Genomic DNA, 21,914 nt, shown 5'->3' with positions numbered 1-21,914 from the left:
GTTATATTTCATCTGCAACAACAACAACGTGAACTTTTATAAAGATCCGTTATTTGGCCAATTTGGCATCGTTATGCAAGAATATGAGGAGAGTCTCCGCATGAAAGACCCGCGACTGAATTTCTCTCCGATACGGTAAGAATTTTAATTAAATATGGAGGATTTTATCTTTGACAAGATGATTGACATGTCAGTTTACGTGACAGGATGCATGTAACTAAGCGACAGAGAGCAACCGTTAAAGACGCTATTTTAGTAGTAAAAAGTAGTACAAGTAGGCGAATTGAGACGCAGCACAGGACATTTTCATGCGTTTCTACGCCATATTTAAAATACAGGAAGTGAAGTCAGTCTTAACCAAAACAATGCCAATGCACTGTAATATCTAAACAGACTTTTACAGCCAAGTATGGGACCCTTCTACTTTCATATACATTTAGGTAGATATTAAATATAATTGGCATGAGGGTCACGTGGATGTAGAAATATTATAACCCATATGCTAATTACGATGGATTTGGTGCTTCTGCAGATCTGTAATTCACGCCTTGAATATTTTGCTAATATTAAGTGTTTGTTTATACTTTATTGATAAATAGTGATTGTTCAGACTGAGAATGTATATATGACTGTGTGCATGAGTGCGTATCTATAATAATAATAATTATTATTATTTTCAGAAGTCAATAATGACACTGCAAAAATGATTGTAATAGGCTCGACTGTTTAACGTAACACAAAAGTTATATTTCCATGTGTAGATTATGCCTATAGTAATAAAAACATCACATAATCAATGCTTCTTTAGCAAAGACTATGAGTTTAATCAATCATACACAATGTATAATCATATAAAATAAGCCAGTAAATTACAGTAATTCATACAAAGTTTAATAAAGCAATAAATAGTTTACTCTGTAAAAATAAATGTCAATATTATATGTTAGTTTGTTGAGCTGTAGAGATCCCTTGCAAGGTTTAATTTTTTTAATTAAACAACACTACACCTGAGAGAAAGTTTAACATTTAGAATACAGCCTCTTTTTTTGAATGCATTTATTCAGGAGAAAATGACACTCCATTTGTAGTCAGACTGTCAGATCTGGTAGAAGGAGATCATTCAATGTCAGACTCGTCTTGTGTCTGTACGGTGTCTCGTAGGGCAGCATACTGTGCCATGTTAGGCAATCCTGATGCTACACAACAGCTCAGAGCACTGCGGGAAATGGCCATTTCATTTGCATCAAACCTGTATAGAAAACAGATGCAAGGAATGCAATGAAATATAGTTTGTATTAGACTTATAGACTTATATTTATATCTAATGCAGTGTAAAATTATCTGTAAAATGTAGTGTTTGTGGAAGTTACCATTCATCTGTCTTCTCATTGTAGCACTCCACATCAGAGATGGTGCTGAATCCATTAAAGCCTCCGACAGCAAACAACTGACCATTAACTACCTGGATTTTGAGGAAAGTAAAAAGTAAAATATATGTCTTTAACTTTACATTAATAAATCTTATTATAGATGCACCACTTCAATTAAACATAGTATAATTTTTTGACACACATTGATCTTCGAAGCCTTCTACAATTTTAGGGTGCAATTTTCCACTTTGTCAATATGGGACCAACACAAAATAATAATAATTCCCCCATATTCATTATCATCAAACCTTTTTTGTAATGTTATTTCATAGTTTGACCAGATACAGATATTAACTGTCCACATCTCACCTCAATGCCAAAGTTGCTGCGTGGGTTGTACATTGATGCAACATCACTCCAGATGTTAGTCAGTGGATTGTAGGCCTCTGCACACTGCAAACGACTGGCACCATCAAAACCACCAACCTTTAAATAAATACACTTATTTATGTATTCTGTGCATTTGTATATCTACATCAGTGCATGCATTTACAGAAGTGCAACCTTTAAACTGTGATTGTTCCATATTTCTGTATTTGTGTCATGGTTATCATAATTAAAACTATACAACTGTGTTTAATACTCACAGCATACACGAGATCTGCATAAGCGATCACACCAACACCACTGCGGCGGCTACTCATGGGAGCGATGAGAGTCCACTGGTTTGTTTCAGGGTTGAAGCTCTCAGCAGAGAAGAGACACTCGATCCCAGTAAAACCACCACAGATATAAATCTGACAAACACAAAAATAACATGCATGATGTTTGTGCACAATCATCACAGATTGATCAGAAAAGCAGTTATTAAAACAGTAAATTTTATGATATTACTTTTCATATTTAAACTTTTCCTATATCTCCATTTCACATTTCCTTCATGCTTTACAGGCATTAAGAGTCTCCAGCAGAAGAGTGTGGAATCATCTTACCCTGCCCTGCAGTGAGGTGGCGCTGGCATCACTCCTCCGTTCGTTCATGGGTGCCATCATTGTCCACTGATTGGTGTTTGGATCGTAGCACTCTACTGTTTTAATCCGTTGCTGTCCATCAAAACCACCAATGGCATAAATGAGCCCGTCCAGAACAGCAACACTAATATAGCATCGGCGTTCATACATGGGGGCCACCTACAACACACCAAATACATCAGTGTGCGAACAAACATCAGTACACCATCTCATTGGTTCTGTCCTATCAGTTGCAAATAAATACAATAGTATTCTTTTTTTTTTCTCTTTTTTTTGACACAGTCATGATGGTAACTCTGGTGTATTGTATTATATTATATTATATTATATTATATTATATTATATTAAATTTTATATATTATATATATTAAATTATATTATTAAGCTACAACAATTTAAACTTTTTAGTAATACGGTGGTATTCTTTGAAGTAATGTGGAGTACAGCACATCATTCAGCACTATGGCCCATATCAAAGTACAATCCGGTACCATCACTGTACCACAATACTGTTTTGTAAAGGAAGCTAAATTAAAGTTACATGTTGACCTACAGCTTTACTCACCTCATGCCAAGTCTGAGTGATCAGATTGAATTTCCTCACGCTATTGAAACAATTCACACCATCAAAACCTCCAATACAGTAGACAAACTCATCCAGGACCGCTGTACCATGATAGGCTCTGGGACGCTCATCCTGAGTCACACTGACCCAGCAGTCTGCCTTCGCATCATATGCCTCAATCTCATTGGTGGGATTGCCGCCGCTCCATCCTCCGATGGCCAATAGGATCGATGAGGGCAGACGTGGACGCGTCAGTTGACGCATGAGTTCTGAGTTGGTGGGTTCATCCATGTTGAGGTCAAACAAAGTCATCATTGCACTAATGATAACAGGCATGCAGGCTTCATTCTCCATCACTAGTGCATTGCACTTTACATTATTGACGAAGTAGGCTGGTGTTATCAACCCCAATCGAACCTGAAGCACAAGGGAGAGTTTAGACTTTCAGAGACTGTTGCAAGACTGTTACTAAGCAGTTATATGGTGTTCAAAAATGTAATGCCTGAAACAAGAAAAAAAAAATTTGTCAGAAGGGGAAGAAAAATAAACTTGTTTGCCCTTTGAATTAAGTTTAATTTTCTTACACCATGCAGGATTATTGTAGTTGAACTAAAATTAAAACCCTGAAATAAAAACAAAATTAACTTTAACTGAAATAAAATATTTTAAAACGTTATCTTAAATAGTTGTCAAGGCACGATTCTCATTTTCATTTTTATTTCATTTCAAACTGAAATAAAATGAGTAAATTATAGACACATTTAAACAAAAAAAGAAATGTAAATGACAAAAAAACTAAACAAAATGACAAAAATTTTAATTATAGCAGAAAACTCTTGATTTAAGAGTTTTAAGATATTTGTAATGAAAAACGAGACAAAAATCTCTGTTTTACCTTTGGCAGAAGCACGGCAATGTGTTGCCTCCTGTTTTCTGGTGCATGATTAATCCAGTGGAGGACGGCTTCAAAAACCACCTCCTCCTGTTTGACATTCAGCTCATCCTCATCAATGATCTCCTCAAGCTGTTCCAGGGAGAGCTCCAGGAACTCCTCAGATACGTGCAGAACCTCCTCAAAGTGCTGCAGGATGTAGTGCTTTGTTTTACAGCGGAGCTTTGAGCAGGTGTAAAAGTCCTCTGTAAACTTGCAGATGCCAATGCAGTTCTCTGGGCATAACTGTGACTCCAGGAACTGACAGCAGGCATCTACAAGACCTGAGACTAAGATCATTTCAGCCGCCACCAAGAGCTCCAACACATTCTCTTCAGTAATGAGCACAGATCTTGTGTACGCATACTGGATAATGAGAGGCATGATGTCTTGGGATATTCCTTGAATTTCACAGAAATGTTGTGCTGGGCTACTCCAGTTGTTGGAGAAAAGAGCCCTGTGAACAAATTTGACAAAGAAATAGACATTAATAATGAGCATAAATAAACTAACTTTTCGTTATTTACATTTTAATTTTAGCCAAATTTTCTCATGTAGAGAATCAGATTAGTCATTGCCACTTTAATTCCATTCAAATGAAGAATTCAATTTCAAGAAAGGTTTTTCCTAGATAACGTAGTGGTTAATTTTTTTTTAGCAATACACTCATTCATTTTCATGCATTTATATATTTGAACAGCTTAGGCAGTTTCAACAGTATGATGTTAGCAGTAGAAATTATATGTATGATTATAATTATTTCTAGGTAATTTGCAGTTCAAATGCTTCTTCTCACCTAAAGTAGGTGCTGCAGCCACACATGATGATCTTGTGCACTTGAAATTCTCTGTCATTGGACTTGATGATCATGTCAGTGTGTTCGCCCAGTAAACGTGCTTCATCAAACACGTCAAAAGCTGTTGCTCTTATGTTCTCCATGTTCTCTCTGGACTGTAAATGTATTCAGTCTTCTCACCTCAAACTCTGATTAAAGTCACCTCAGGATTTTGTCTTTGTGGGGACTTTTGCTCAGGAGAGTTCTATAGAATGTCTTTATGACATCATAGTTGTAGAGCTTGAATATATTTTTTCAGTTTGTGTCTTGGCCACATAATTATTATAGAGTTTTGTTTTATTGATTCCTTTTGAATGAAACATCTTCACAGTAACAAATATATTAAAATTGATTTTTTAAAAATTAACTCAGTGACAAATAAAATAAAGCATGGGGTAATTAGTCATTTGAATATGCAATCATCCATTTTGATTGCACAACATACACACAAGTGAGTTTTTGACAGAATGACAGAGATTTTTCTTGCATAGTGTGACTGTGATCCCAAACAAGTTTACCAGGGGCCTGTATGAAGAGGATTGTTCTTCACAAATGTCATATTCCCATTCCATTTCAAGGTCACGCAGCATTAGGCCACATCATGAGTGCAATGTCTTGCTTTTATTGGTTAAATCTGTGAATTTAGAATTACTGCCAATTATAAGTAAAATTACAAATAAATGGGCAAGCTGAATTTAACAAATATTCAACAAACAAGACTTTGAACAGTCACTAAGACACTACAGCTGTATCTGAAATTGTCCCTTATACTGTACCAGCAGTTCTCAACTGGTTTGGCCATGGGACCCACATTTTCCCATGGACATTAAGCCGTGACCCAATTGTTATTATTGTTTTTTTTTTAAGGAATTTTACCTAATATATATGATATTATCACGATATTGAAATAAGCGTTTTCAAACAATAACAGGTTTTACTGTATATATTTTTCTTAAAACAAAAATAACTCTAAATTATATTTAAATTCAATAAAGCAATACACACAAAAACTACATAAAGTAAACAAATGTTCTAAACTGATTCAAGTGTTAAAAAGAATTATAAAGAACATAGGTAACACTTTACAATAAGGTAAAGTCAGTTAATGCATTAACCAACATTAACTATGAAAAGCTACATTTGTTACCATAGTAACATTGTTGTTCTTTGTTAACATTAATTTAAAAAAAATACAACTGATCATTGTAAGTTCATGTTAGCTCAGGTCCATTAAATCCTTTTTAATTTAATAATTTGTTATTAAATGTTGAAATTAACATAAACCAAGATTAATAACTGTTTTAGAAGTATTGTCCATTGTCAGTTTATTTACTAATAAAGCCTTATTGTGGTGTTACCTATTACAGAATCCAGACCCAGACACAAAGAAATACATTGAAATGTGAGCTTTATTAACAGCACTGAGCAGAATGGAGAATACGGATGAGTATGCAGTTCAAATAGACTTTGAAGAATGAGTAAAGCTTAGTAATGAAGACCTTCCTTGTTTTACAGGTGCAGGAGATCATGGATATCTGGACGGATGGCTGGATGGATGCACACACCTCTTCGTGGTTGGTGAGTATGCAGGATGATGACAGGAGAACACAGGAGAGGAGAACACAGGAGCAACGCTGGAGAACAGATAAGCAGTCCACTTCATAGAAACAAGACTGGACAATGATGTGAGACGAGGTGTGTGCTTTGTAGCTGGCTTGATGATGGTGCAGGTGTGAGTGTTTAGTACTCTGGTGAAGGTCTGCTGTGTGAATGGCTGATGTGACAGCCCGGTAGATCCGTGACATTACAGAACAATAATAAAGAATCAGAATATTTGCAATCAATTTGTAGGGCAGGGGTTCTCAACTCTGGTCCTCGAGGTCTATTTTCCTGCAGAGTTTAGCACCAACCTTGATCAAACTCAGCTTATTGATCTTGGGGAAATTTTTTTGGTCCCCACGAGGAAAACAGCTTGTACTGTAAATCATACTAAATGTGTGTTGTTGTTGTTGTTGTTGTTGTTGTTGTTTTAGTTTGTTTTTTACTCGTAAAAATGCAGAACGTTTTCTGCAGTGGTAGGTTTCAGATTAGGGGATATAATTTGTACAGTAAAACAAATTAAAAGTTTATGGAAAGTCCCCATAAAACACAACGTGTGTGTGTGTGTGTGTGTGTGTGTGTGTGTGTGTGTGTGTGTGTGTGTGTGTATGTGTGTGTGTGTGTGTGTGTGTGTGTGTGTGTGTGTGTGTGTGTGTGTGTTTCTTTGATTTAATGAAAAGGAAATTAAATGAAAAATGAGATGTCAGCCCACCACATGTCTTTTATCAGTGCTGTGGGATTTTCTCAACAAACATCAGATTATACAGTATGTTGAAGACCTGATTGAAATCATAAACAATGGTTTTCAGCTACAATAGGGCCAAGAACAAAAATATAGACAGTTGACAAATAACTAAGTGGTAAATCGAGATCAACAATCACTCAGAAGCATAAGCATTTGAAGATATCACACAGGACTCTCGGCATTTATCCCTCATTAACATTATATTATCCCAGGGTTGTTACTGAGATGAATTGATCAAGTTTGCAAACATCGGGGCAATGCTACACCAAGTGTATTGACAAATTGCTTAATTAAATTACATGATTAAAGTGATGGTACAATTAATTGTGCTCTACCATCTTCCTGTTACATAGACAAGCAGTATTTTATGATGTTTCTTCAGTAATGCTGCCCCCAGACTGGAGGAGGAAAGTAACAATGTTTGTTTTCAGGTGACTGTATAAACTACACTTCACTGTTATTGATTGAATGACAACTTAAACATCATCATTATTTTCTCCTGAATTTAGGTTACTTATTACTAGTGCCCATAATGATTGTTGATGTATTTTACAGGGTTTATACAGGTTTCTGTGGTTTCCGAACTGAAGTAAATCCTAGGGAAAATAATTTTCTGCCGATTTTTTAATGCTGCGCCAAACAAACTGTTGTGCTGTGAGCACCAACCATCTTCCTTAATTTGTAATGAGAACCCTTTTAATAAATCGGTTGTCAACAAAAAAAGAAGGTGGTTCCCTTTCAAGGGAACTCCCGTTGCGTCGAAAACTGACGCTATGGGAACGCTTTGCGTGATGACGTCTTGAAGCACATGTAAAATCAGTCCAATGGTGTGGCGGAACGTCAGAGGCGGGTGACGTCACGTACCAGGAAGCTATAAAAGCCGGCCCGAAACAGAAAACGAAAGCTTTCTGAGTCTTCAGTTGCGCTCTGTGTTGAATCTGTCCTTGTTATTTGGTGTTGTCTGTCTATATTATATATATATATATATATTCAGTATGGCGAGCAAGCAGCAGTTTAGAGTGTGTGTCCATCCCTGCCCGCGTTATTTAACGGGAGGTGATACTCACACTCTTTGTGTTGTTTGTTTGGGTGAGGAGCATGCCCAGTCAGCACTCGAGGGTGGTGACTGTGTGCATTGCGACGCGCTTCCATTGCGCACGCTCCGATCCCGCTTGGCTCGGTTCAATCCCGATCGCGTTCCCCAGGGCTCGGGTCCCGCCGCTGCCGAGGCACGGCGGCAATCACAGACCTGGGGTTCGCAAATGGATCTATCAGTGGATGTTGAGACGGGCTCTGCCTTATCTCAACATCCTTCTGATAGATCCAGTGCCTCTCATCAGGGTGTGGAAGCACGCGCTGCGGTTTCTTCCCCCCCGATGGAGGCACCAATACTGCAATTGTCCAGCTCTGAGGAGTTGGACGTTGTTAGTATTGAAGCTGAGTCTGAGGATTCGCCACCTCAGTCTCACGCTTTTGAGGAATTGCTCGATGTTGTCACGAGAGCAGTTCACAGATTATCTATTGAGTGGCCAGAGGATAGGCAGGACGTTCGTTCGAAAAGTAAGCTCGACGAACGCTTCCTGCCATCTCGTACACAGCCTCAGCGAAGAAGCCTTCCGTTTTTCCCCGATCTCCACACCGATGTGTCGAAATCGTGGGGAAAACCGGTTTCATACAGAGTGTATGCACCACAAACATCCCACTATTCTTCCATTCACAAATTTAAAGAATATGGTTATGGGGAGATGCCGAAGGTGGAGGAGACGCTTGCGAGCTATCTCTCTCCAGCAACGGCATCTTCCCTGAAAGCTCCTTCACTTCCCTCTAAGCAGTAAAATTCACATCATCTCTGGTTCATAAATCGTATGCAGCCGCTGGTCAAGCTGCAGCGTGTCTGCATACGATGTCTATTATGCAAGCCTATCAGGCAGAATTATTGGGGGATTTAGAGGAGGGCGGGGGAATTGGTCCTGACACAGTGGCTGAACTACGCAGAGCCACAGATCTGTCTCTCAGGGCCACCAAGGAGACCGCTAAATCAATCGGGCGGTCTATGGCAGCCCTGGTGGCCACTGAGAGGCATCTGTGGCTCAATTTGAGTGATATAAAAGAGAAAGAAAAGCACGTTCTCTTAGATGCTCCGGTTTCCACTGTTGGTTTATTTGGTGATGCAGTAAACAGTGCGGTAGCTAAATCTCAGGAAGCTGCTAAACAGGCAGCTGCATTACAAAAACTTCTCCCCCGCCGTTCTTTCATTGAGGCTGCTGAGCGGGAGCAGCCTCACTCCTCTAAAAAGAGCGCTGAACATCGTGCCACTCAAAAACAGAGTGTGTCCTCTCGTGCTCCCCCACAAAAATCTCGGGGACACGGAGGGCGCTCTCAAACCCAGCAGTCTTCGAGGGGTAAAACGGATCTGCGGACCGTTATTACCGCCAAGAAGGCTGCTGGGAAAAAGTCCTGATGTCTGAGGGCTCAGGACAAATGAGGGTAGTCCCCCCGAAGCAGAGCGGTTAACACCTCTTTTCACGGTGCCCGTCTCTCTTCGGTGCCCTCAGGGGACCGTTCTGCCAACCCTGCCACCTCTGGTGTTACAGGGCGCAGCGGTCTCCGGCGAGCACATATCTCAAGGTCCACCCGGAAACGTAGTGGCCTCGGGATGCCCGCCCCCTCTGAGGAGGGTGCTAGAGCAGTCTGTTTGGTCGTTCCCTGCCGGTGCGCCGTTACAGGGCGACGAACCGACTACTCAACAGCAGGAGAAAAATACGGTGCCGTCTCTTCGGTGCCCTCAGGGGACCGTTCTGCCAACCCTGCCGCCTCCGGTGTTACAGGGCGCAGCGGTCTCCGGCGAGCACATATCTCAAGGTCCACCCGGAAACGTAGTGGCCTCGGGATGCCCGCCCCCTCTGAGGAGGGTGCTGGAGCAGTCTGTTTGGTCGTTCCCTGCCGGTGCGCCGTTACAGGGCGACGAACCGACTACTCAACAGCAACAAAATCCAGAAACCAGTCTCGAGAGACTGGTACCTCTAGTAGAATCTTTGACAGCGTGGAAGCTACTGTCAAATGTTTCTCGTTGGGTCCTGCAGACCGTGGAAAAAGGGTATTAGATACAATTCTATTAACGCCCACCGCGGTTTATGGGGGTCCTGCCCACAGTGGTGGGCCCCGAGCAGGTTCTGGTTATGGAACAGGAAGTAAACACTCTGTTAGAGAAAGGGGCCATAGAATATGTACCCCCCTCCAACAGGGAAACCGGGTTTTACAGCCGGTACTTCATAGTTCCAAAAAAGGACGGGGGATTGCGTCCCATTTTAGATCTTCGAGTTCTGTACGAGTCTGCCATGCAGCTCAAGTTCAAAATGTTAACCTTGAGACAAATCGTGCCACAGATCAGGTCCGAGGACTGGTTTGTCACGATAGACCTCAAGGACGCATATTTCCATCCGTCCGTGTCATTGGAAGTTCCTGAGGTTTGCTTTCGGGGGCAAAGCATACCAATATCGAGTTCTTCCATTCGGCCTGGCTTTATCACCCCGCACTTTCACCAAATGCGTGGATGCAGCTCTGGCGCCTCTGCGCCTCCGGGGTATTCGCATCACGAACTACATCGACGATTGGTTGATTTTAGCTCAGTCGCATTAGATGGCGGTTCAACATCGAGATGTTGTTCTCGCCCATATGAAAGAGTTGGGGTTACGGCTGAACGCCAAGAAGAGTGTGCTTTCTCCATTTTAGAGGACCACTTTTTTAGGCGTGGTTTGGGATTCAGTGTCGATGCAGGCGCGCCTGTCATCGCCACGCTTCGATTCCATCCTGGCAGCTGTGAGAAGTGTAAAGCTAGGCCAGCTACTCACTGTCAAACAGTTCCAGAGACTGTTGGGTCTCATGGCAGCAGCTTCCAACGGGATACCTTTTGGACTGCTGCACATGAGGCCCCTGCAGTGGTGGCTCAGGACCAGAGGGTTTTTCCCCGAGGGGCAACCCATTTCGCACAATCAAGGTCACGCGGTGATGCCTACGTGCCTTGGTTATGTGGAAGAAACCTTGGTTCCTGTCCCAGGGCCCAGTGCTGGGAGCTCCTTGTCGTCGCAAACTGCTAACGACGGATGCTTCCCTCACGGGTTGGGGAGCGATCCTGAGGGTCGCTCATCTCAAGGTCTGTGGGAAGACCATCATCGTTCCTGGCATTCTATAGCCTAGAGATGTTAGCTGTCTTCCGGGCTCTGAGGAGCTTTATCACAGGTCTCAGGGGACACCATGTGTAGTACATACGGACAACACGTCGGTAGTCGCCTATATCAAGGGGGTTTGCGCTGGCATGCCATATCCTCTTGTGGTCCCAGGGGAAGTTGCTGTCACTCAAGGCAGCCTACATCCCCGGGGTCCAGAATATAGGAGCAGACACTCTGTCGAGACAGGGGCCGAGGCCCGGGGAATGGTGGCTCCACCCCCGAGGTGGTGGAGCTGATATGGAAATTATAAGTGGATCTGTTTGCGTCTCGAGAGACGTCTCACTGTCCACTTTGGTTCTCCTTCACGCATCCAGCTCCTCTGGGACTGGATGCTATGGTACAGACGTGGCCGAGGCTACGTCTGTACGCCTTTCCCCCAGTTGCTCTGCTCCCGGGAGTTCTGGAAAGAGTTCGCAGGGACCGGGTTTACCTGCTTTTTATAGCCCCGCGCTGGCCGGGCAGAGTATGGTTTCCCGATCTTGTGTCCCTCCTCGACGGGCATCCTCTGGAGCTACCCGTCAGGAGGGACCTTCTGTCCCAAGCAGGGGGCTCAATATTTCACCCCCGCCCAGAACTGTGGAACCTGTGGGCTTGGCCTCTGAGGGGGCCCAGCTCATAGAGTCAGGTCTCTCAACTGAGGTTGTTGAGACCATTCTACAGTCCAAGCTCCCTCCACGAGGAAACTTTATGCCCTGAACTGAAGAGTATTCACCTCTTTGTGTAGTGACCGTCGGTTGGATCCAGTCAACTGCCCAATTGGTACAGTTCTGGAGTTCCTGCAGGACCGGTTCACTGCAGGTCTGACCCCGTCCACTTTAAAGGTTTATGTGGCGGCCGTAGGTGCTTACCACAGTCCTTTGGGTGGAATGTCTGTGGGGAAAGACCCTTTGTTCTCTCGTTTCCCTCGTGGCACTTGGAGGTCCTCCTCCCTTTCGAAATCGGACCAGGAGGCGAATAATTTGCTTTGCCCTGTTCGGGCGTTAGACGCGTATGTCCACAGAGCTGCCCTGTGGCGTAAAAGTGACTTTTGCTCCCCTAACAAGGGAGGTCCAGTGTCTAAGCAAAGGATGAGCAAGTGGGTGGTTGAGACTATCTCACTGGCTTATGAGGCGGCTGGACAGCCTTCTCCTTTGGCTGTCCGGTCGCTCTCTACTAGGAGTATGGCGGCCTCTAAGGCCCTTATATCAGGAGTATCGTTACAGGACGTCTGTGATGCGGCAGGCTGGTCCTCACCGCACACCTTCGTCAGGTTCTACTCTCTGGATTTAGACTCTACTCCAGGGTCTCATGTTTTGTCTTCTTAGTGCTGCTCACATGATTACACACAGGACAGACATTTGTAGCTATGGAGGCGTTGGTATAGACGTTCCCATAGCGTCAGTTTTCGACGCAACGGGAGTTCCCTTGAAAGGGAACGCCTCGGTTACGACTGTAACCTCGGTTCCCTGAAGAGGGAACGAGCGTTGCGTCGCCTTGCCATATCTCCTTCATGCCTGTCAGCGCGACTTCAGACTTTACGAAGCTTTCGTTTTCTGTTTCGGGCCGGCTTTTATAGCTTCCTGGTACGTGACGTCACCCGCCTCTGACGTTCCGCCACACCATTGGACTGATTTTACATGTGCTTCAAGACGTCATCACGCAAAGCGTTCCCATAGCGTCAGTTTTCGACGCAACGCTCATTCCCTCTTCAGGGAACCGAGGTTACAGTCGTAACCGAGGCGTTTTCTCTGGGTGGTTTTCCAAGTGGGTTCCAAGAACCAAGTGGTTTTCAACCAGAATAAAAGATATATAGTTTAAAGGTGATCTAAGTAACTTTTTTTACCTTAACTGAACAGCTTCGGAGTCATTGGAATGGTTATATTACTTATTTCGGGTTGAATGGTGGTCGTTTCGCACCCCCCTGGTGCCCGTGAGCGGAAAATCCGCACTTGCAACTTTGAGCCGGCGGGCCGCCGGCCGCTGCGTCAGGAAGTCTCGCGTGATATCAGGTCTCGCGATGTAAACAATTGCTTTACGGCCAAAAGAAATCTGCTAAAATGCTGTCATTATTGCACTCCCTCACGCTGTCCGAACCCGAATGAAGAAGACGTTTTAAAGAATGTCCCGTCTGCTTTGATGTCGTTGATCTACAAGCCATGGTGTCTGAGAATCGCCAACGAGTTTTTACAACAGTGTTGTCAAATATCTATTCCGAAGCTGTGGGGGGAGCTCTAGAGAGAACCCTGCGAGCAAAAAGCGAGAATACAGCGAAGAAATCCCGAAACTACTGAGCCCTGCTTTAATGTATAAAAGCAAATAAATTGAGACACCCATAAATATTAGTATTGTAATTTTACAGTATTTCTGTAAATTAACGCAAACAAACAAATAAAATACTAAATAAATAAATAATTATTATTATCGTTAGCCTCATAGCATAATTGCCTAAGTCATTTTTTGTTTTTCCTTGTTTTCCAAAGACATTGAAATATGACTTTGGCAATTATGCTATGAGGCTAACGTTATTGCATTTTGCTAACACATTATTTTGATTGTCCACTAGACATTCTACTAACTATATGTAACTTTGCATCTGCATGTCAACTACCAGTCAATAGTGTTTTCATATCAGCTAACATTTTATTTTGATGCCATAAGTTACTTACAACAACAACAAATAACTTTCATTGAAGGACGGACAAGAGCAAAAGACTAGATTTCTCTTGATATGGGTCACCACCTAGCAACACCCTTGCAACCATCCAGAACATCCTAGAAACCACACAAAAATGTATACTGAAATATGTAGTAAAGTTGTCAGGTTTGCTGATCTGTATATTAATGTAATAAAACCTTCAATCCTACGTATCCAGCTTCTGTATTTTCAAGCTGTTATGTTTTATGAGGAGAATAATATGTGATATGCTCTTTTTAATTCCCTCTTTCTGAGCTTGAATGATTTCATCTTGATAAAGGTGACCTTTTGGAGTCAGGCAACATATTTTCCTGTTGAGAACCCAGTCATGTGATTGCACTTCTGTGGCAGTCGAGCAGACAGTAATGGCCTGAATCAGGCTTTCAACGGAGGAAGTAGCCATGCACATATTTTATTAAACTATAGGAAAAACGGTCCAAAGCGTTTGAGCCATGCAGCAGCCAATGTCAGGTTTCATATCACTGTGAGCACTGCTCAGGGAAAAACATCAATGTTATCAACCATCTCCATTTACTCCAAAGATTCCTCTTTATAAAATATTGAAGGCAGTCAAACAGTCAGGAGGACACAGCGTTTCTGGTTTTGATATAAAGGAGAGTTTTAGTGTGCAGGTTGGCATTGCTGGAGGACGTATGGCATGAAATCAGCCCCATGGTGGGAAATTCACCAATCATTAGTCCATTAATATTCTAGACGTTAAAAAAGAGCTTGCTCACACTCCAGGTGTTTTTTTTCCACCAATGACAAATGGACATTTGAAATGTTCTACTTTTTTCCTCCATTGTACTGGAGTACTACTGAGCTCTTTTGCTAAATGACTTTGTGAAGATTTGACCTTTTTGTTGTGAAATCTCAAAGCGGAAAGTCATGAATCTCTTGAGAGATTTTGTGGCTGGTAAGTATTTTATATTAAAAGTTAGCCACTGGCAAACTTTAGAAGTGTTTTTTTTTCTTTTTTTTCTGGAAGTGGCCAGTCTCGACGGCATTGATGTTTTCAAACATTTCACTGGACTCACCATTAGGCAGCTTTCATTGCAACAGTAATTGGATGGTTTGCTGTAGGCTTGTGTGCAAAATTGATTAGCGAGTATGCAACGTTAATTTACCACAGACTCATTATAGATGCAGAATGACTATAACTAATGTTTTGACATTCGTCCTAATCCGATTTTGGTAAACTTAGTTTAAATCAATGTGACTTACAAATATAAAACGAATAAACAATATAAGTTTCTTGCCTACCTGCCTGCCGACCTGCCTGCCTGCCTGCCTGCCTGCCGACCTGTCGGCCTGCCTGCCCTTGATTCCAGAAGTATTATTTTCCCTTTCATTTTTCCATTAGGGATTTTTTTTAAAGTCTTTGTTTAATAGTTATAAGCCATCAATCAAATGAACATGCAATGATGCGATTCACAATATTGCAAACTTTGATTCAAAACAAAAAAGTATTTGAAAATCAGACAAAAAAACAAAGGTACAAGACTGTAAATAACAGCTTTAATGAGGGGAATAATTACAATCCCATGGAACACTGTAAATTTCCCTTCCTTCCTTCCTTCCTTCCTTCCTTCCTTCCTTCCTTCCTTCCTTCCCCTTCCTCCTTCCTTCCTTCCTTCCTTCCTTCCTTCCTTCCTTCCTTCCTCAAGAGAAACAACTTGCAAAGGCATAAAATCTTAAAACTCACAGGAAATCTGGAACCTGTTACCCATATTTATCCAATATGGCTGCTTAATCAATAGTTACGTATTCGTTTCAGCAAATGGTGAAAAGAAACGAAACGAAGATGATTAGGGTAAGTTTAATTGGAATTTTTTTTAGAAGAATGAGAGTGACAACCCTTACGAAAAAAGAACTATACTTCAGTAATGTTCAAGTATATTTTTAAGAATACTTTATGTAGTAAGTATACTAATATCAATGTGTACTTGTAGTAAACTTGTAAGTGTACTATTTCAATACTGCTTGGGACTAAATTAGCCCACTTTTAGTATATAAAAGTATATGTTTAAGTGTACTATAAGTGTAAGAGTAGTAAACTGTAAGTACACAACTAGGTTTCTCATTTGTAATGCATTTGTATACAAGTGAACTAGTAGTTTACTATTTTAATACAAATAGTAATTTTTTTAGTTTATGAAAGTACACACTGAAGTCTACTCTCAGTAAACTACTAGTTTAGTTTATACTGCAAGTATACTTGTAAGTTTTCTTTAAGTGAACACACTTAACACACTTAACACACAACACTACTTATAGTTTACTATTTATATATTATTTTTGCACTAGCAGTATACTACTATGTTCAAATGTAGATATTATTTTTTTATACTTGAAAACCTTTACCTGTACCTTTAACTGTACTTTAATTTAAAAAAAACATTTTATTCATGCATCCTTTTTATCAACACTTGAATGACGGTAAGTTTCATAAAGAAAGGCAACATTTTAAACAAAAAAGTTGAGAAAATCACATTTTTGTCAAAGACTACGCCTTGATCAGATTCAGAACGATGATCAAAACACAGATGGAGTAGATCAAGTCCAACACCCCCAAAGCTTCACATTTGTTTTCTCTTCATGGGTTACGCTTCATTTCATTTGGTAACATTAAGCAGTTTTGATTTACACGCTCTTTAATGTTTGATGATCACGTTATTTTACATTTGAGTGAGCAATCTTCTATCACTGGTTTCAGCTTCTTCTTCTCCTGTGTTTTGATCCAGAGATTCTGTACTAGAAGATGTCATATACCCTACCGTATAACAGTGTAAACATGGATAGCTGGAAAATTCAGTCAATGGTGGGGAAAAGTAGAATTAGAGTACATTCCTATACACTACCAGTGGACTAGCCTACGCAAAAATTCAGATACGCAGAATTAGAAACATATGTGTTTTATATCAATATTCTAGTCAATGTTTTCAAACAATGTAAGTTTCATGAGACTGTATATGAAAAACTATGTAAAAAAACTCGATCAAAAGAGTTAACACAACTACAAGCCAAGTATATGTTGAATACTTAATTATACTTTTAAGTATATCTCGATCAAAAGATTGAGTACGAGTACAGGCCAAATATACTTGGACTTTTCACTTAGTATAAGTCAAATACAGTTAAGTGTAATTTTAAGTATATTTCTGAGAAGTATATAAAGTATATTTTTGAGAAGTATATAAAATGTAGACTGAAAGTACTTTCTTATTTTTACTTTAAAATAAGTATACTAATAGAACACTTGAATAAACTTATTTTTTATAAGGAAAAGAACGATGAGTAGACCCCTGAAGAGAAATATGAAATAACATGGCTCTCAGTTTGATTTATCTTCACTTCTCACGTACAGAAATACCTATTATGGTCTATAGCTGTTTTAAAAAAAAATATGATTTAAAGTCAAAGTGTCTAAATTGTCATTGCCCACTGTACCCCTCTGCTGGTGCCAAGATTTTTAATTGCAGAAGGAATAAAGGAGCTCAGGGATTGCATCTGCAGTTAGAAAAGTATATGGGATCAGGGCCAATTACTTGCCTCCCTACCAGTTTCACTTAGAGCACATCAAAGTGAACACTGTTCACTGCCTCATTGCAAACTCTAAGAAATTGTGGTGCATAGTCCCCTTTTTTCTTGTTCTGCTTTCAAATGGCCCCATTAAAAAATCAGTAGCAATTGTATGACATGACCATTAAGGCTCTTTATTGAGAACTTTGAAATAGCTTCTGATGTTGGAGTAATCTTTTTTTTTTTTTTTTGCTGGATATATCTGAAGAATAATGCATGCTTTGTTGAATGTGCACCATCATCTTAACTTGATGCCTGATCTGGTTGTCTTGTCCGTAGCTAATCGTCTATTTTTAGGTGCAGAAATAACTCCCTTTCCATTTACCCACAATTTCTCAGTACCTCTGGTAGTCTGCTTCTGTAATAGGTTTCAGCTGCTGAATACACTTAACATTTCAAACCACAGTACTTTTTTCAAGATTTAAACATGCCTAATTCTTACTGTTCTTGAGATGTTCTCTATTGCAGGTAATTTACCTGAAGGCTTCATCTCGTGTGTCCCACTCTCAGCAGGAAGACCGAAGCCCCGTCTGACCCACATGTTAATGCTGGCTGTCTAGCTTACGTTAACTCAAGTGTGCACATGGTAAAATGACAAGTCTCACGACAGGTTAATAATCCCCTTTCAAACAACACTGAAATAACCGCATGCAGTGGCCTGAAAAGACAGAAAATACAAGGCGACATTTATGTGACTCATAAGGTCTGTTTCAAACCCTAGTGAGCTGCATATCATAGCTACATAATTAGACCTCATAGACAGCATCAAATGTATGATTTGCAGAGAAACCAATCCCACAATGCACTGCAACACATTCGATTTCAAATTTTTAGATGGTGGATGTTGAATTTGATTCAGCCAAAAAGATGTCTATCTAATTAAAGATGCAAGAAATTCAACATTTTGGGGTCAGTAAGATTTTTTGTTTGAAAGTTAATGCAAGTACACATTAAAGTGACAGTAAAGACATTTGCAATTTTATGAACGATTTCTCAAATAAATGCTTGTTGGACTTTCAATGAAACCTTAAGCAACACAAGTGTTTTCAACATTGATACTAATAAGAAATGTTTCTTGGGCAGCAAATCATTATATCAGAATGATTTCTGAAGGATCATGTGACACTGAAGACTGGAGTAATGATGCTGAAAATTCAGCTTTGCATCACAGGAAAAAAATATGTTTTAAAATGTATTTTAAAAACATTTATTTTAAATTTCACAATATTAATGTTGTAGAATTTACTGTATTTTTGTTCCAATAATTGCAGCCTTGATGGGCATAAGAGACTCAAGTATTGACTCAACGGTATCAAGTATTTCGTTTAGCAACATGCTAACATCAGATTTCAATGGATAATGCCCTGATTAGGCACAGATTTTAAAAAATATTCAGATTAAATTTTAAATTCATCTCATTTTTAAAAAACTTTTCAGGCCCGAATTTAAAATACATTTGTAGTCAATGTTTTTTTTTTTTGCCATCATTTGTGAATGTAAACTGAATCTCTCGTGTGGGTGACGTTTGAGTGAACGTCAACATTACTGCTGTTAAGGAGCATCTCAAATCTGTCACTTTTGATGCTCAGTATTGGTTAGTATGCTTTTTATCATCAGTTCATAGCAATTTGAAACTCCAGTTTCTCTCCTGTGCCAGAATCTCATCATAAACACATTCTGGATTGTCGGAACTGTCTGGAATGATTAGTTAACACGCACAGTTTTGTTCAGCCCAGTCAAAGTCATGTGGTTTCTGGGTGGGATGTGTTAATGCACGATCAGCTCATTTTGCCGCAAAGGACAGCGGTGTCTCACTCTGTCTGTCCAAACACATTACACAGATGGATATGCCTGCATGTGTCCACCATCTGACCTCTGGGTAAAGCCACCACCTGCATTCTAAATGCCATCTTCAATGACACACGCGACGCCACACTGATGTGTTGACAGTGCCACATGGTTTGAAGAAACCCTCAAGCTTTAAAAGAAATTCCAAGCATTATATAAATGGAAACTGTATTGCTGCACTGGTCAAGAGACACTGGTAGCTTGTTTTTAACGAATTGAAGTCTATAATTAAAGCATACAAATGTGTGAAAGTCATTTGTTTGTTTTTTTGTGACAAGAGTGCATTATGCCGACAGTGTAAATGCCAGACCAGCCCACTCTATAGCCAGAGAGTCGAAACAGCAGGGTAAATATTCACTTTGCGTCAGATTGCATGTTTTCTCCCAGTGGAAGCAGAGTCACTGATAGAGGCTCAGTAAATGTCATTGCATTATTCTCTTCTGATGCACACAAGAGAAATGCTGCGATGTAGCCCTGAAATAGAGAGAGAGAGAGAGCGGGTCTTAAACCCATCATCGGATGCTCCACTGGGATCATATAGCCTGATGTGTCTGTGTTGATCATGAAAGAGTAGGATTTTTTATCCACGTTTTTTTCCGGGAATGCAAATAAATAAGAAATAAGAAACAACAATGTAGTGTCTTTAAAAACCCACTTTTGTGCGGAACTACTTCCTTCCACTTCCTTGATTGTTTACAACCTCGTTTCAGTTTCTGTGAACATAAAAGTCTTGACTCATAAATGTGAGTCATCTAATGGTGTAATAATGTAACTTTCACTGAAGCCGAAATCACAATTATTAACGGGTCCTTTCTCAATACCAAACACATCATGTTATTTATATAAAATAATATTTATTGAAAAATAATATTTAAATAAACAATATTAGCCATTATAAAAGTAGGCTATAATAAGTTTGCACAATAGAAACTAAACAAGCATATCTATCTATCTATCTATCTATCTATCTATCTATCTATCTATCTATCTATCTATCTATCTATCTATCTATCTATCTATCTATCTATCTATCTATCTATCTATCTATCTATCTATCTATCTATCTATCTATCTGTCTATCTGTCTGTCTATCTGTCTGTCTGTCTGTCTATCTACTTAGATGCAAGCATTTTTTCTTTTTCTATTTTCTTTTTCTTTTTTCTTCACATTAAACAGTGAATAAATCTCAGTATAAGGGAATATTTGTAATCTTCTGTAGATCCATAGTTGTGATGTGAAAGTCAGCACCTCAAAAATCAATGGACTAGGAAATATTTGAGCTCTGAAGGTCTTCTTGGTAACCTCACGCTCATAATAGGTAAGCCAGTGACGCAAAGCAGCTTTTGGGAATTAGCAGGAAGGTGGTTTGAGGTTGAACCCTGCTTAGAAGGAGACTCACTTGAGGGATTTTTAAGAAAGCTTGTTTTGTTTGACAGGGCATATGGTTGCTAACCAACATACCATTTGCTCCATATATGAGGGTGGGCGATTGAAGGAGAACAGTTTATCTTCAGGTACTGTTTGTCACCATGGCTCTAAATATATTCTTGCAGCCTGTTGACAACTGGGATTCTCATGTTTTCAGACTCTAAATCCCCATCCTGCACTCATCTGTCAGTCTTGACAATGAACATCACACAGCTTTTAATGGATAGTAACACCTGTGCAACTTTGTGAAGAAGTGAAAAGCGCAGTTTCTTGTTTGGATTTCTTAATTATTCATAAATACACTTGGTGTGGTCTATGGGGAGAAAGTAATGAAAACATGGATTCACTCAAAAGCAAAAGAAAAATAAATTATCTGCACAAAGAAAATAAAGGCTGTTTCGGGATCATTGTTTTTTTTTATTTTTTTTTATGATGTTTAAGCTCATTTAAATTGACATTAATGCAAATGGAAATTGCACTTTCAGATATTTTGTCCTTTTTTTAATTAATTTTGATCTTTCTCTCAGATATATTTTTCTAAATCACAACGATAATACATTTATTTGATCTTTATTTTATTTTGTTGCTTTAAAATCGAAGGAAATGTGCTTAATTGTCATTGTCAAAATGAATTTTCTTAATTTTTTATTTATTTCTTTGTTCGTGACAGGATTTGTGAGGTTAAATAAACTATTTATTTTTGTCATACATAAATGCTGTAGACCTATGAGTGCCCTCCTCTCCGTAGACACATGCGTCATCTCATGTTGTATGTTGCACGTACAGTAGCCTAGGCCTACGTTTCACCGTTTTGGGCCAATAGTTGTAAGACATCACATAAGAAGTCTTCCAGCACCTGATGCAATCCAGGAGTAATGCAGAGTTCATCGACGGTCCAACGCAAGCGGTGTTATTGGAAGGCTGAGTAAAAACTTTTTAATCTTATTTAGACATGACCTTCTTAAAGGGTCATTTTGTTAAATAACGGAGTCGGATTATACTGAAATGCTTACTGTCGAAGGTCCTCTCACAGCAGAAAACCCTTTAAGTGTCACCTCACTTCCCATCACACATCAT

The 21,914-nt window shown here is 39.9% G+C and overlaps 1 protein-coding gene across 1 annotated transcript; it reads right to left on the bottom strand.

Moving 5' to 3' along the window:
• Window positions 1-1,116: 1,116 nt before the first annotated feature.
• On the bottom strand, window positions 1,117-19,519 carry LOC309478976 (uncharacterized protein; the record flags this gene model as incomplete). The annotated part of the gene is made up of 9 exons (XM_082142821.1): window positions 1,117-1,249; window positions 1,371-1,462; window positions 1,740-1,856; window positions 2,018-2,167; window positions 2,363-2,560; window positions 2,967-3,383; window positions 3,862-3,990; window positions 4,177-4,354; window positions 19,377-19,519. The coding sequence occupies 9 exons, from the start codon at window positions 19,517-19,519 to the stop codon at window positions 1,117-1,119; spliced, it is 1,557 nt and encodes a 518-aa protein (XP_081998947.1).
• Between the last annotated feature and the right edge of the window lie 2,395 nt (window positions 19,520-21,914).

This window comes from Leuciscus leuciscus, assembly GCF_965113295.1.
Source record: "Leuciscus leuciscus genome assembly, chromosome: 17".
NCBI lineage: Eukaryota > Metazoa > Chordata > Actinopteri > Cypriniformes > Leuciscidae > Leuciscus > Leuciscus leuciscus.
Note: the sequence above shows the minus strand (reverse complement) of the source record. Positions and strands in the feature narration are given on the sequence as shown.